The sequence below is a fragment of the Macaca nemestrina genome, chromosome 8, assembly GCF_043159975.1.
Source record: "Macaca nemestrina isolate mMacNem1 chromosome 8, mMacNem.hap1, whole genome shotgun sequence".
Classification (NCBI taxonomy): Eukaryota; Metazoa; Chordata; class Mammalia; order Primates; family Cercopithecidae; genus Macaca; species Macaca nemestrina.
Genome location: NC_092132.1, coordinates 12,505,755 through 12,522,303, shown reverse-complemented (window position 1 = coordinate 12,522,303; position 16,549 = coordinate 12,505,755). Strand labels below are relative to the sequence as shown.

The window sequence follows — 16,549 nt, the reverse complement described above, 5'->3', positions numbered from 1 at the left end:
CTATTGAGCTCTGAATGTTATTTAATCATGCTTTAAAAAAAATTGAGTCATCTGTTAACATTTTAATACAGTACATTAAGAATGACGAAGCAACTTTCCTTGTAAAAAGTTTTAACGAATTCCTATTTTGGAATTACAGAATTATCACACATCAAGACAGAACAATGAAATATTTTATGTTTTTAAATTTAAGGTTTTACTGAGCCTTACCATCATTGTTGCTCTTTATAAAATATTGATAAATACAGAAAAATAAGAAAGTGAGCTTATGCCATATAAAGACAGTGTACATGCTGATGTATTTTTTGCTAGACAAAATTTACATATTTATATTTATGCTAAGTAGAGTGCTTATTTTTTACATTTTCCCCACATTGTAAATTCTTTGTAAACACCACATTCAGTGACTACATAATATTTCATTCAGTGTATATATCATTGTTTGCATAGCTCTAGACAATCTTCAGTTTTTCCAATCATATATTTAGATGGTTTCCACTTTATTTGTTATTACAAATAATGTTTTCTGTATATAATTCCAGAATTGGAATTGTTGGGTCAGAAAGTAGGAATATGTTTAAGGTTCTTGATGTATGTTACCACATTACTTCACAAAACAGTGCAGTCATTTATATTTCTACTGGGAGTGTATCAAGGAATTTATTCAGATCTTGAGGACAATCATTTATAAAGACAAGCAGACTTTTTTGATTAGTTTTAAAATATGGACGTATTTATTGTTTTGTTCATGGTTTTAATGGTAAGCAACGTTCAGCTAAGTCTTCTAGGTATAATACTTTGTACAAATATAAGGATTTTCTCTTGATATGAAGCATTTTGATTTTTGAGGTATCCATCACGAATTGAAAAAATTGACTATGAGGAGGGCAAGATGTTGGTCCATTTTGAGCGCTGGAGTCATCGTTACGATGAGTGGATTTACTGGGACAGCAATAGATTGCGACCCCTTGAGAGACCGGCACTAAGAAAAGAAGGGCTAAAAGATGAGGAAGATTTCTTTGTAAGTAGCAGATTTTTTCTGTTTGCTGGTTTTGCCAGCTATGTAATGACATATTTTAAAAGGATTCTGTTAAATTATACAAAAGCCTGTTTTTGTTAAGGAAATGCTTATTTAATATACATGGAATTGATCTTAAAAGTTGTTTAAAATAGGATTTTAAAGCTGGAGAAGAAGTTCTGGCTCGTTGGACAGACTGTCGCTATTACCCTGCCAAGATTGAAGCAATTAACAAAGAAGGTATGTGTTTGAAATGATCTGAGACTTAAAATTAGATTAATAGTAAAATTTCACTATATTTTAAATTTTAATTAGTGTGTGTTATATCATCATGTATAACTTTTATATTTTCTGTAAGTATTCTTTTTTGGGAGCATTTAATTTGTTATATGTGTCTAGAATAAAATGCTACATGGTGTGCTACCTAAGTAGTGTTTAAATTAGTAGACAAAAATAGTTGGTTAAAATTTTTCAACTTTCAATTCACAGGCTTATATCATATGCATCTTATTTCTACTTCTCTGTTTCTAGTTTGTGACCAAGTTCTATTTATGAGCATCTACCCAAGAGTGTGAGGAAAGGTTAAAGATTTAGGGGAATTCAAATCAGTTCAATTCACAAGTGAAATACATAGGATATTTTCTGAGGGAAGAGTATGGAATTTTTACCAATTTGAGGATTTCCTTTATTGTGTCTCTCCCTGCTGTCCTATCGTTAATTTCTACAGATAATTGAGTTAATTTTCTAGTAGTTTTTTGTGGATATTTGTTAGAATATTAGATACTGAGCCAAAGTTACTTAAGTAATCAAAAATGTTGAAAGTAACCCAGAAATTAGGCTTATTAGTGTTGCAGAAGACTGGGAAATCGTTGGACAGATCATTAATTTAAAACAGAATTCATATGCTGACTTATTTGGAAAGTTGTAAGAATTAATAATTAAATTATTATTGAAAACATACCTGAATATTTTGTTTTTTAAATTTCTCCTTTAAAAAAGTTATGGAATACTTGCACATGTTTGTTTAATTCAGTAATACATTAATTTTCTACTAAAGTTATTTCTTAAACTTGACCACTTACACTAGTCCTCCCTATCCACAGGGGTTACATTCCAAGACCCCCACTGACTACTTGAAACTTCGGAAACTACTGAACCCTATATATACTATGTTTTTTCCTATACTGTACATGTATATGAATGATCAAGTTTAATTTATAAATTAGGCACAGTAAGAAGTTAACAATAATAATAGAATAATCAAACAATATATTGTAATAAAAGTTATATGAATGTGGTCTCTCTCTTTCTTCCTTCCTCTCTCTCTCACTCTCCCTTGTCTCTCTCTCATGAAATACCTTATTGTGCTATACTCACTCCTTTTCAGACCGCGGTTGACTGCAACTGTGGAAAGCGAAATCGTGGATAAGGGGGATTTCTGTATTCATTGTTATTACTAAAGAAACAAACATTGAGTGACAGCTTCTTGGCAAGAAGGGCATTTAATCTAAGTAAGGGGACATTTCCTTTAAACTGAGCCTTGAAAGACAACTAAGTTAGCTAAAGAAGTGATCAAAAGGCTTTTCTGGTGGAATAAATATGTGGAAAATAACAGAAGTGGGAGAGGCATGCCATGTCATTTTAAGGAACTGCAGGTTGCTTAGAATGAAAGATTCGTTTAAAGATGATAGAATAGCTGGAGTACAGGTTGGAGGGAAAGGCAAAGATTGGTATATGAAGTGTCATGTAACCTTGCTAAAGAATTAGAATTTTATTTGGAGGTGATGGGAGCCATGGATGGGAGCCATCTAACAACAAACTTGAGAGAAAATAGGAGGTAAGAGAAGACAGAAGAGAAAACAGAGATATATTAAGGAATGTTAGGTGTGGAAAAATAAAAATCATAGTAGTCTAGCTAGAAATCATGATATAACTTTATAAAGACCTTAATCCAATATATTGTTTAATGAATTGAAATCATGAATATGGCTATGATTTTCTTACCACTGGTTACCGCTACAGAAAGAGTTGAGAGACATCTCAGTTGTCAGGTGTGCAGGCTGTTTCTTCTTTTCTAGTGGGGCCTGTATTTCCCTGTGCACTTACACTTCTGTGGAGCTGTGTTATGGAGCTTACATTCCCAAGTCTTATTCACGTTGGTTCTTGAGTGTCTAGTCCAGAGCCTAGCACATAGTAGACAGTCAGTAACAATTTGTGGAAGTAAAGGAAGAAGTCAGATCTCTTCTGTTGGGTAATAGGATGTACCCAAAACGAAGTAAAATTACACGGTCATTGCCCTCTACATTAATTCATAACAGTTTCTTTTAAGAGCTTTGGGACCTTCGTTCCATGCATCAAGTTCCCTGTGTGTGTGCAGATGCAAGTACACACATATCACACACACTCAGAACAAAACCACCCTCATTCTTTATTCTATCCCTTTCATCTACAGGCATTTAATATAGAAAATTCAGCTTACCTTAGTGGAAGAGTGATGATACTGATTGTGATCCCAGCGATTTCAAGAGTAGTTTCAGTGAACACATACTGAAATATTGGCAGATACTATTTGTTTTCTGAAAGCTATTAATACTGTGATATCTGTATGTCCCAAGTGGTGGATAGTCCTGCCCCCTCCCCACCTTGACAAAAATCAGAAGAGCAAAAGAAGCCGTCCATTCAATGTAACAGCAAACCAAAATGAACAATTGTGAACATTTAGGCATTTGTAATATAGCATATAGAAGCGAAGAAAAGGGGCCAGTCAGGGTGTACTGGAGTATTGGGGAAGTTTTCATCTTGGGAATGGTACTTGAAGAGTGGAGTGGGGTTTAGATATACATAAGGAAAGGAGAAAGGCATCACGACAGAGGAAACAGCATGAGCAAAGGCAGAGAGGTATTGATGCCCAGACGGCCTGGTGTACAAGCTAAGTTTTTCTGGAATGCTGTGTTGAAGAAGGAAGACAGAAAGTTGCAGGAAAGATGGGAGTGCAAGGTGTACGCAGAGTTTGGCATTCTCAAAATATTTCTAGTGTCTTTACATACATCCTTAATATTCACCTGATCAATTGTTTGTATAACTTGAATTTAGATCTTTATATCTGTGAAATTCAACATTATGCTAATTATAGAAAGATATAAAATCATGGTGTTATTCAAAGTACACCCCACAAAAATCTTTGCACATATATATTATTGGCTTTGGTGCCAACCCCAAGGACATTAGTAATGATCGTCATATTTCTTGTTTATAATTTATAATTCTTTTATAAAGACCAAGTATCTGTTTACTTAAAGTGAGATTCTGCCTTAATTGGGGAAATGGTAGAAGAACATTTATCTAGGAAATGACAGAAAAACATTTGAATTTCCTTAAGTAGGCATTATACATAATTTATGTATCTTCTAATAGGACTGGTTTATATTGACTTGAAAGCATGGGGTCTGTAAAAGAAAGTGAATATGCTTCATAATAGACAAACAATCTTGAGGCCTTCAAGTAGGATGAGTTTGTAGGAAAGACATGGATGACTAGACGAGATTGGAAATATTAATTATGGCCATGCTACCTGCCGCTTAGGTGAATGCCATTGGGTCTAGCATTTAGCCTTCCTCTAGAGTTCAGTGTTCTGAGCTACTCTGTGAAGACTTTTATCTAGTTGATTTGTAAAATATTTTCTAGCTTTAAAATCTAGAACTATAATTCTTATTTTCCAGTTTGTTGTTATTGCCCAAGGAATAATCCTTTCCAGGGTAAATGATCTTTTTTGCATATCAGCTCCTTCTCTGTATTACTTCTTTTGAAAGAAACATTCAAAGAGCAAATGGTAATGCCTATGGAAATATATATTTTTGTAAGTAATGATTTTACTTTTGTCAGCTATGTTATGAGTCTGAACATTTAAATTATTGTAAAATTGTAAAATTTCTTAGTAAAAATCAGAATTACATGGAACTAACTTATCAAGACTTAATTTGTGTACTTGTTAGGGGAAACAGGAGTTCAGAGTTGTTTTTAGAGGGAGGGAGAAAGTAAACTTAAACTTGATGGAGTCCTTAACAGGAGTATTTGTGGTTTTTGCATTCCTAAGCATTTATCTATGCAGGTCACTACTTGTTAGATTTCAAGTGTTGCTGTAAACTTGAATTATATTTTCTAATGATTCTGACTTGCTCCTGTTTCAGGAACATTTACAGTTCAGTTTTATGATGGAGTAATTCGTTGTTTAAAAAGAATGCACATTAAAGCCATGCCCGAGGATGCTAAGGGGCAGGTAAGAGTGTTCAGTATTCCTAGCTACCCAAAGGGACATCTTCTTGAACGGTGATTGTTCAAAATATATTTATATATATATTTTTTAAATGAACTAATTGTAGGGTTATGTGCTGATAGCCCCAAATAGCAGCAAGAAAAGGAAGCTTAGACTGTAAAATAAATTATACATTTGATTTTTGCTTCTTTGGTTTAGACCTGCTAAAGTTATAGGTCACTAGTTTCTGTTCCAGGTGAAATCCCAGCATCCACTAAGCTGGTGTTGTCCTATCGACCCAGCTGGATCGTGTAACCAGTCTATGGGAAGTGAGGTAAGTGCCTTTTTTTTTTGAATTTTGTTTTGTTTTTCCTGGTATATAATGTCATTTAGAAAGTTAAAATTTTTTAATACAAAATTTTACATTGAGTTCTTATCTTCTTCTTTCCTTCTACAAATCATAGTCATTTATCTTCCTTTAAAAGGCGCTTACCTGACACTCTGTAGGCTGTTTCAGATAGGGCTCTCTGAGTCATATGATGGAAGCAGTGTATTGTATGCTTTGTCACTGCTCAAAGCAAGAATGGACGGTAAGCATTGGAAGGAGACTCTTGGGTGGAGGTAAAACCACAATTTCATTTGTTGGCTATGTTTTCTGAAATACTGGAAAGAAAGGTGCCATTAGAAATTTAAAATATTTTCTTTTATATTCTGCTGTTATTTGGGATTTTCAGCACCTGGACCTACAATTAATTTTAAGAAATTTAAAGTAGTCTGTAAAAATGTCTAATGTGGAAATATGCTACATATTTGTTCCATAACATGCGGTGTAAACTGTCATTCTGAAATGTATTGAAATTACCTGGTCAGCTTCAGTAAAGTATAAACATTTAGTGCTCTAGAAATGTATAACTACCACATTAAAAACATTCATGAAGAAATAAGTGTGATTGTTTTAAATTGCCTGGTTTTCAAAAATTTAGTTATGAAATGATTAGCAAGCAGATTTCCTCTAATCAACATGTAAATGCAATTTAAAATAAAAATGCTTTTGATCAGGAAGTGGCTTTGTGTCTTCCCACATGTGTGTATAAATAAAGTGTTCTTTTAAGCATTCAGTGGTGTGATTTCTTGGTTACTACATAGATTGATTAAAATGTTGGGAACATTGTTTAGTATATACCTGGTTAAACAAAAGTCTCAATTTTTTTTTTTTGCTTTAAAACAATTATTTTGTTATTCTGGTTGATCAGATATGTTCATGAATTGACATTAATATTATTGCCTTAAAACTTTGTTTTGTCAAAGTGAGACACTGAGCCAATTTGGTTTGTGGTAAAATTACAGGTTGTAAAAATTAAATTTATTGGATGTTATGGATGTTTGTTTTTAATAAGTAGTGATTCTTTAGTCACACTATGATGCATTGTAACATTAAGATCAGTGCCAAGATACAAAACAATTGAAATAATATTTGGGTAGTAGTATATTTCTTTTATATTAGTATATTTTTCATTTTTTCTTTAGAATTCTTAATTACAGCAATGTTAACAATATTTGTAGAATTGTGTTTCATAAATGACTCTCATTTTATGAGTTGCTTTTTCCCAACAAGCTTTTGACTTGCCTTCATCAAGGAAATATGCCAAATCAGGTGTTATTTGGGCAAAGCTAAGGGCGGCGGGGGGCGGCTATCTTGCGTAATAAAGCCGCAAGATTTTGAGGACTTTGAGAATTTCTCTATAAAGATCATTTTTAAATTAAGCTAGCGAAGAATAGTGCATCAAATTAATGCACTGTGGAAATGTTCTTCCTGAACCTGTCTAAAATGTGACATTAATAACACTTTGGCATATTCAAACCTCCAGATTAATTAATATTCTTAAGCCTAAATAAGTCTTAATTCTGTTGTCTTTGACTTTGAACCAGTTGGTTAATACTGGATAAACTTCTGCTTGCATTAAGAGGTTAGCTTGAGCACCTTAAAGAGCTTTTAATATTATAGTGGGTGCAATGTGAGCTGTAGTCCTTCTAATACTTTCTTTGTAGACATTTTTCTCACTGGGAAAGAAGGTAGACATGTTAACAGCCCAAAATAAGATCCCCTCTTTTTCTCCCTACCTACATTTTTTTCTTCTTCCACATAATTTTGTGTGGCATGGTAGTGTTGATACATAAATAGCTATGAAACTGACATATATTATAGGAGGGTGATTGATTCCTTCATCTTATGAGATACCTCCTTGTTCCTTCTGGTTTTCTACTCTAATAAGAGCAGTAGTAATTACAGGATGAGAGATTGAGCCATTACATATTTAATTTGGAAGCTTGTAACAGAAGTACTTGCCTTTTCTCTCATTTCTTCTTCCTGAGGGTGTGCTGATACAAAAGTTACATTGTAACTCACTAGTGTTAATGGTTGGCTCATAGGTCCTTTGCTATTAATATTTACAAAACATTTTTTGTGTACATTCTTTCACTGGATTCTCATAGAACCTTTGACATAGGTATGGCTAATATTTCTGTTTCGCATTTGAAGAATTCAGAACTTAGAGAATTGAGTGACTGACTGACTTAAAATTTTGCTTATTCTGTGCAAAGTGATTCCTTTAACCCAGAGTTTCTGATTTCAAAGACTGCCCTTTTTAGTGCAATATTCTATTATCTACAAAAAGCTTGAAAACATCCTTATTAGTTATAGTTGATGGAAAGATCACACTTCAGTTATTTTTTTTTTTTTTTTTTTTTTTTTTTTTTTTTTTTTGAGACGGAGTCTCGCTCTGTCACCCAGGCTGGAGTGCAGTGGCCGGATCTCAACTCACTGCAAGCTCCGCCTCCCGGGTTCACGCCATTCTCCTGCCTCAGCCTCCCGAGTAGCTGGGACTACAGGCGCCTGCCACCTCGCCCGGCTAAGTTTTTGTATTTTTAGTAGAGACAGGGTTTCACTGTGTTACCCAGGATGGTCTCGATCTCCTGACCTCGTGATCCGCCCGTCTCGGCCTCCCAAAGTGCTGGGATTACAGGCTTGAGCCACCGCGCCCGGCCTCAGTTATTTTTAACAATGAAGCTTTTCTATAGAAGGAATAGATTCAGTGTTTGATAGCAAAGTAGAATGACTATAGTTAATAAAAATGTACTATATTTGGGTGATGGACACCCTAAATACACTAAATTGATCACTACTAAGTATATGCATGTAACAAAATTTCACATGAATCCCATAAATTTATGTAAATAAACATAAAAGCAAACACAAAATAGAACTCAACGTAAAAATAAAAGAGCAAAACAATGAGAGAATTCTTTAATCACACAGCTACAGTGAATCCCATGCAAGTCATATGATTAAAAAGCATTTAAAAAGCATTTAGATTTTAAAAGGTGCAGTATGAGTCTCTTTTTAATTTTTTTCTTTATTGGAGGTAGAAAACAACTTGGGATGGAAATTACTTCTGACATTTTCCAGCAACTCTGACAACTTAACATTTTCCCCACAATATGGAACCAGAATTAAATGCTCTACTCTTAATAGGTCTGCAAACATATGATCTCTATGGCATATAACACTTTCCTTTTGGTTGTCTGATTATACTTATTCTTGTTTCTCTGTTTCTCATCCCACTTTGTTGATTGTTCTCTCTCAATCCTTTCTTTTTCATTGATGATGCTTTCTTTTCTTACTGCTTAAATGTTAGTCTCAAAGCTCAACTTAGCCATACTGCTTTTACCTACCCATGTTTTACCCATGTTTTACTGCTTTTACCTACCCATGTTGCTCCTTGAACCTTTCATCGCTCTTTCACTTTCCTGTACACTTTCACTCCTGGCCTTTGTTTAATGTTTTTCCTTTTGCTTGGAGTAACCTTTTCTCCTTTTCCACTACCGCTTTTCCTGGGAAATTCCTACTTACCTTTAGGGTTCAGCTCATCTATCATTTTCCCTGAAGCTTTGCATTAGTCTTTCTCTTCAGTCAAAATCAGTCTTTTCTTTTCTGTTCTATAGTATTTTGTTTATTTCTCTAGTACATTTCTTGTCACGGCTTATAGCTAATTGCATTTACCCGTGAATTACTTATGAACAGGACCAGTCTTTTACCACTTGCGGTCTCCTGAATGTTTAGCCTAGTACCTGGCATATAGGACAGGGTGTTCAGTAGAAAATTGATGATTGAATGTGTTAAGTGCAATCACATGTTTTCAGTTAATTTCAGTCATGAGAGAAAGAGTTAGAATACAGATTTTTTTTTAAATGGCTTATTGTTTTCACCATGTATTTTTAAGGTAGTGTTAATCTACATTGTTCAGTGCTTAATTTTATTAACCTATTTTGCTTATATTTGTTAATGTAAACCATGAATTAAATTCATTTGATGTTGTGAAATTTTTAGTTGCTTGGACTAGGGATTAAAGGTATTTTGAGTAAGTCTGAACTGGTAGTCTATTTGACAAAGCTTAGTGGTCTCAGCAGATTCACTTTGTAGAGATATTTGTATTTATTTTAAAATATTTGTCTTAAAAACATTTTGATTGTGAAAATTAAAATGTTAGGACCACTTTATACTTCCTTACACCTTTTTTTTTATAATAAGCATTTTTAGTTAAAAATGCAATAGTAAAATGTATTTAACAACAAACTAACACAGGAAAAATAAATATTTGCACCTCAGAGGAATGATACCAAACAAAGACCTAGGATGTTGTATGGGGAGATAAATTAATATGGAGTTTTGACAGTTAATGCTTTACCTTGGTCAATGGAGCTCTTTTCTTCTTCATCAGTATTATTAAGCTGTTGTGATATATTGCTATCTGAACTTCAGTAGCTTTAGAAAATAATAAAAATCATACCTTTCTTGATTTCTATGAGATTGACTATAATTTGAATGGTACATTCATCCTAATAAGGAATAGCAATTTGGTAGGTGGGAATACACTATTTTTAATCTTTGTAGAATTGCAAGATAGCATTTTTCCCTTCTTTTATAGTCCTTTGTATTATGGGAAAGAGATGGAATGCAACATTTGAGCCCTAAAATACTAAGGTAGCATGTCATGTAGTATTCCGTATCTGCCATAGGTTTCCTCTGCTATTTTAGATTTTAACTCCTGTAAAAATATATCCTTGGAATACCTGTTATTGAATGTGCTTCCTATTTTTATGAGAGGTTGTACAATCTAACTCATTCGATTATTAAATTTGATAACCTACCATGTTGAGCTATCATGTAAATATTGTTCTCTCTATATTTATGTTTGGTTACATGTGAAAATAGCTTTGAAAATGTGACACATATTTTTATTAGTGTAATTACATTTTAATTAATTTTTAATACTTCACATGTTTTGTGTTTTTCCTTTGGAGGATTGGATAGCTTTAGTCAAAGCAGCTGCTGCAGCTGCAGCCAAGAACAAAACAGGGAGTAAACCTCGAACCAGCGCTAACAGCAATAAAGATAAGGATAAAGATGAGAGAAAGTGGTTTAAAGTACCTTCAAAGAAGGAAGAAACTTCAGCTTGTATAGCCACACCAGACGTAGAGAAGAAGGAAGATCTGCCTACATCTAGTGAAACGTTTGGTACAAAATACATTCTTACGTTAATTCCTTATGACACTGGTAAACTCATGTAGTAAAGTCAAATCCCTTGGCCCCTTTGATTTTGAATGTATAATTAAATTTTTAAGCTTTTTTCCCTAGCATAATATGATGGCTAACTTTTCTAGCATTTTACAGATAGACCTGAAAATTAATAGTCTAGTTTGGGTTACTTGATACTGGATGCCCTTAGTATTCTTGAATAGAAATAGGTTGAGCTTTTGATTTGTAACTTCTTGATAGCAGGTTTTTGTTTGAAATTTTTTCTTTTGTGTTTTTTCTTCAACCTTTTATATGCTTCTGTATATGCTTCATATGTAATATGGAAAAAGCAGTAAGTCATTTTCTTACTGCTTTAAGAATAACTGCTTTAGTTGTCTTGTATTTCTAACATACTAGTCTGGAGGGATTTGTGTTTTTCAAAGGTCTGTATCAAGTAGTAGATTTAAAAAACTAATGTGAAAAACATTTTTACTATTTTGCTATTAAAAAATCATGTGTTTTAATTTTGGATTCTAGATAAACTCTCATATATGTGTTCTATTAAAAGTAGGACTTCATGTAGAGAACGTTCCAAAGATGGTCTTTCCACAGCCAGAGAGCACATTATCAAACAAGAGGAAAAATAATCAAGGCAACTCATTTCAGGCAAAGAGAGCTCGACTTAACAAGATTACTGGTAAACTACAATGATTTTTTTTTGGGGGGGGTGGGAAATGGAAGGTTTAATTTTAGAGTGATTTATTTTTAATGAAGTAAAATGGTTTTGGTTTAGTGTCATAGACCTGTTAACATAGACAGTTACTTTCTGGTTCTTCAAAGTCAGCGTCTTTCAACACTGTCAGCTCTTTCTGTTGTAAAATGTGAAAAATAGCACGTATCTTCTACCTACCTCACAGGGATGTTGTGAGGGTTGATAAGGATGAATGCTACAAAACTCAGTCATTTTTTAAATTACATTGGTGATAATAGTTTCTAGAAGAATTATTTTGTCAACTTATGGTGACACAATTTCTGAGGTTTTAAATGTTTTTATACATTCGTATACTTGACCAGTCTTACTTAAGGATAGTGCCATATATAGTTGGAAAGATGACTGACTTACATTTACTTCCTGAATCTGTTAATTTCTGAATTTCTGATGTGAAAGTATTTCTGTAAGTTTCTTGTTGTTTTTTTAATTTCTACTCTTCAGGTTGGTCACTAGCTTCTGGGCTTATTTCCGTATGATTTCTTGTAGTTTAGTTTAGGAAATAGCCGTGCTAGGCTGTTAGAAAACACTGAAAATTCTAGCCTGGTTAGTGTTCATGGAAGAGGGGATTGAAGGATTAGAATTGGGGCCAGTCATACTACATCCTGCCGTTTTCATGGTCTATTCAGCCTGGTAATTCTAGTCTTCAAAAGAAATTGTGAACATATTTACCTTTTCTGAGTAAATGTTAAAAGGGGAATTTAAATACTTTCATGATTTAGTCATATGTTCTTATTATGAGGACAGAACCTTTTTTTAGTGCCTTTGGCCTAATTAAGCTGTATAAACCTTTGTTGGCTTCAACTTGAAGAAGCTTGATTTCATGGTCAGATTTAGGAATAAATGTAAACTGAACATTTTGACCATTTTCTGAAGAGAGGAAGCTAACTGAAAGGTGACTCTGGAGCTGAGGGTTGTTTAGAACCACTGTTTTATTTATATTGTTCATCTAGGTGATTATAATTGGTTTCAGCAGGTGAGAATATTTAGTCTCTTGCCATTTGTATATATTATTTTCATGCCTGTGTCTGATAAAGGACATATTTGGCCCCAGGAGAGGAAATATTTTAAATCAATTAACCCGTTATACCTTTTCCTTGTAAACTATTAAGGAGAAAGCCAAATGATCTCTAAGTGATTGTTCTTATGGCATGAGACTTCAGTTTTGCCTTAAAATATGGAACCCAGTGCTATGTGCTGGGCAGAAGTGGAGTAGTATTTCTAACTCCTGTGATACAAAGATTGAAACAGCACTGTTGGAGGAGTCGAGATCAAAGAAGACGGAGGTGACGCTGACATGATACAACTGCCAGCTTTCCAGCATCATGTTTTTTTTTCCTTCAATTTGGATAACCTGCTTTTAATAGTTTCAGTCAGTATACTCTTACATATGCCTTATTGGGAGATTCAAGCTCAACGTTTAAAGAAGTAAAAAAACAAAAAAACTGCAACAGAAAAACTCAGCTGAGCCCACAATGATGCATTATTTCTCTATGGCCTTGAAAAGACAGTAGTGGGGAAAGAAAGTACCATTTTACCATGTGCCTCAAGTTTGTAATACTGGTTGCTTAGTAACACCCTTCCCTTCCATGGAGGGATTTTCTCTTCACTTTCCCTCGGGGGTCTCAGATGAATAAGTTATAGTTTGACAGCAGCAGCAAAGCATAAGATTTTATGAATGTGAAGCCATTACTATCTTTTTATTTACTCAGAAAATTTAAGTGTGTGATAATCTTTTTAATAGTTCATCTTTCTACATCTATTTCTGATTTCATGTTGCAACTATATCATGCAAAAAGACCATAGATATTGTAAGATTGTCTTCAGTAGTTGAAATTCAGGCTTGCCTTTGTACAGTAAATTTCATTTATAGGTTATAAAGATAAATGAGAACTAATATAGTAATTTTGTTATGGCATTATGGTATATTTTAAATTTATCAAGCTCATCTGTATGTGTCTTTTTGTCCTTTACTACTGAGAGGATTGGGGCTGGGATCATGGCAGCCTGTTCTGATGTATTTCTCTCCACTCTATTTTGTTATTTTTTAAAAGAGTTCTACCTTAAATAAGTGGACCAGCTATTGGATAACTTTAATTCATATATTTATCATTCTTTCTATTCACTTTGCCACATACATACCGTGTGATGATTTTAAACCCGATTTATATATAGAGAATGTTACAAGGATGGCTTTTTTCAAAGATTCCAAGTAGGTAGACATTGAAAATATAGTTGCACAGTATATGGAATATGTATATATGTATATACATATATACATATATATTTCCATATATACACATATACATATTTCATATATGTGCATATATACATATTCCATATACTGTGCAATAGATGCACACACACACACACAACTTCCTGGTTCATATTTTTCATTATGTAATGTACCTTATTGATAGCTATTATTTTATGGCTTATGCATACTGATTTGAAATAAATGATTTTACTTAGAAAATTAGTAGTCCATACTTTTGGGACAAAGTTGCAAACAAATTGAATTTGAGTAGACTACACTGCAGATTATCGAGGGACCAAAGGAGAAAGACATCAGCAGTTAGTGCATGGTCTCTTTCTAATAGGCTCTAAGAGTTTCTGGAATTTCAGCTAGCTTAGGTGTGTTTTTGTAACTTAAGGAATTTAAAAAGTTTAAAAAAATCCTGAAATTTGAATTGACCAGTAGTATGTTTTTGATAATAATATCAAGAATATTTGATTCTTAGTTCCAGCAAGAAGATTGTGTTTTGAAATACCTGGATGAAAAGTAGACCAAGAATTTAACCACTTTGCTCTTTCTTTGTTTCCCTTTCCCATTCCAGGGAGCTCTGGGCTCTGTTCTACTTATTTCTATTGGCAGGAAAAGACCAGCTGTGTATTTTTTATGGCTAATATAGAATATTGGAAAGTTGTAACTTTGTTGGTGGGTGGAACTGATGACTGTTTGATATTCTTCTTTTACCTAAATTTAAATAATTTCTTGAAGGAGCATAATGCATTCTTACTGGGCAATTTTATCCCATAGGTATATTCTTCTAGAAGAGGGCCTGTTAGTAATACATTGATAATTAATAGGTACTTGCTGATAATTTCCTTTCAGTTAATTCTTTTCATTTTCTGTGGATAGTGCATTTTTTCCTGGAATATTAGCAGGTTAAGATAACAGATTTTGGACTCCCTGTTAAGGCAGAAGTAGTCAGAGTTGTCTCTTCAAGTACCTATTTTATTATTTGTTCCATTTTGTTGTTTATATTTAATAACTCTTTTGTAAGTTGATGTGAATGTAAAGCGTGAAAAAACTTTATTAATCATATTTGGGCTTTTAAATTCTCTAGATAACCAAGTATGCATTTTAAAATCTGATTTTAAGTAGTTTTTCTGAAATCTCATTACTTTTTATGAACACATTACAATACTTTATTTTTCCTTCTCAAACCATTAATGGAAAGGGATTTTAATAAACTGGATCTGTAATATCCTAATGTAAATCTGTATGTTATGGGTGAATTATTTTGTTTCTTTTATTACTTGTGGTACCTTATTTTCAGTTTTTTAGTTTGTGATCTGTTTCATCTATTGAGTATTAAAAACTATTTCTACCACCTATATGAAAGGAAAGAAAGTAAAAGATATAATTATATAAATATATTAAATAGCAAAATTTTCCTGTTTGAATAGTCCTTAGAAAAAGAACTCTACTCAGTTTCCTGCAAAAGAACAACTTGATTTTCTAATTATTTTTATTTCAATAGTTTGTTGGGCCTTAAGAATATTAGCTGGAGAATAAAAACCTAATGAATGTGACTTTAAATGTTAAATAAATATTCAGTATGTTCAGAATATAATTAGGATTGAAGCTGTTTTTGTAAAATTGTTTATATACAGTTGATGTGGTGTGAGACTGTAACAAACTATGTAGTTTTTTTGGTTTTTGCTTTTTTTTTTTTTTTTTAAATCTCAAACTGGTACAAATACCAGGGTTTTGTTGTTGTTGTTTTCTACTTATTTTTAAATATAGATATGGGATCTTGCTGTATTGCCCAAGCTGGTCTCAAACTCCTGGGCTCAAGCAACCCACCCAGCTCGGCCTCCCAATGTGTAAGATTACAGGCATGAGCCACTGCGCCAGACCTTAAATACCAGTTTTAATACTAATCATAGATGTATCAAAATCATTGTCTTACACTCAGTCTTTTTTATTTTAAAGTACATTCTGAGTACTAGGTACCTTTTGCCTAATTTAGAATTTGCTCGAATACTACTTTAAGAATATAATTTTATTATTTATCTATTTATTTATTTATTTATTTATTTAGAGACAGAGTATCATGCTGTCCCCCAGGATAAAGTGCAGTGGTGCCATCTCGGCTCACTGCAGCCTTCACCTCCCAGGTTCAAGTGATTCTCGTGCCTCAGCCTCCCAAACTGGGATTACAGGTGTGTGCCACCACACCCAGCTAATTTTTGTATTTTTAGTAGAGACGGGGTTTCACCGTGTTGGCCAGGCTGGTCTCAAACTCCTGACCTCAGGTGATCCTCCCATCTCAGCCTCCCAAAGTGCTGGGATTACAGGCATGAGGCACCGTGCTGGGCCCAAGAATATAATTTTAATATGTGAATTCCTACCTTGATCACTTAACTTCTTTAGGGTAGCTATCTGATAAAGTCAAGGCATGTTGCCTCGTGGATACCTCTACATCATACTGTGTTTGAGGGGCACCATTTTTCTCCTGTTAAATATGTTGTGGACAGCTTCTGTAATGTATGTAGTATAATTGCTGTAGTCAGTTTACTATTAAGTTGTCAGTTGTTAAACATGCTTCCTTTGGAGCAAAGTTTGTGTGTGGCCAACTTTGAAATGACTCAAAAAATGATTTTTAGTGACCTTTCATGAGCAGCGTGACCATAAACAAAAACAAA

At 33.5% G+C, this 16,549-nt stretch overlaps 1 protein-coding gene across 11 annotated transcripts in view; it reads left to right on the top strand.

The window, feature by feature from the left end:
* Positions 1-16,549, top strand: part of LOC105492828 (PHD finger protein 20 like 1) — an 80,698-nt gene that overhangs the window by 18,088 nt on the left and 46,061 nt on the right. For 3 of the 11 annotated variants that reach the window (XR_011606725.1, XM_011760092.2, XM_011760093.3), the window contains exons 3-8: positions 850-1,021; positions 1,174-1,258; positions 5,206-5,294; positions 5,515-5,604; positions 10,632-10,845; positions 11,414-11,542. Coding sequence is in view for 10 of the 11 variants with exons in the window: in XM_011760092.2 (XP_011758394.1) it covers positions 850-1,021; positions 1,174-1,258; positions 5,206-5,294; positions 5,515-5,604; positions 10,632-10,845; positions 11,414-11,542 (779 nt within the window). In the remaining variant the exon portion in view is untranslated. The remainder of the gene's footprint in view (positions 1-849; positions 1,022-1,173; positions 1,259-5,205; positions 5,295-5,514; positions 5,605-10,631; positions 10,846-11,413; positions 11,543-16,549) is intronic. The other 8 variants (XM_024796329.2, XM_011760097.3, XM_011760098.3 and 5 more) reach the window with 5 other exon arrangements.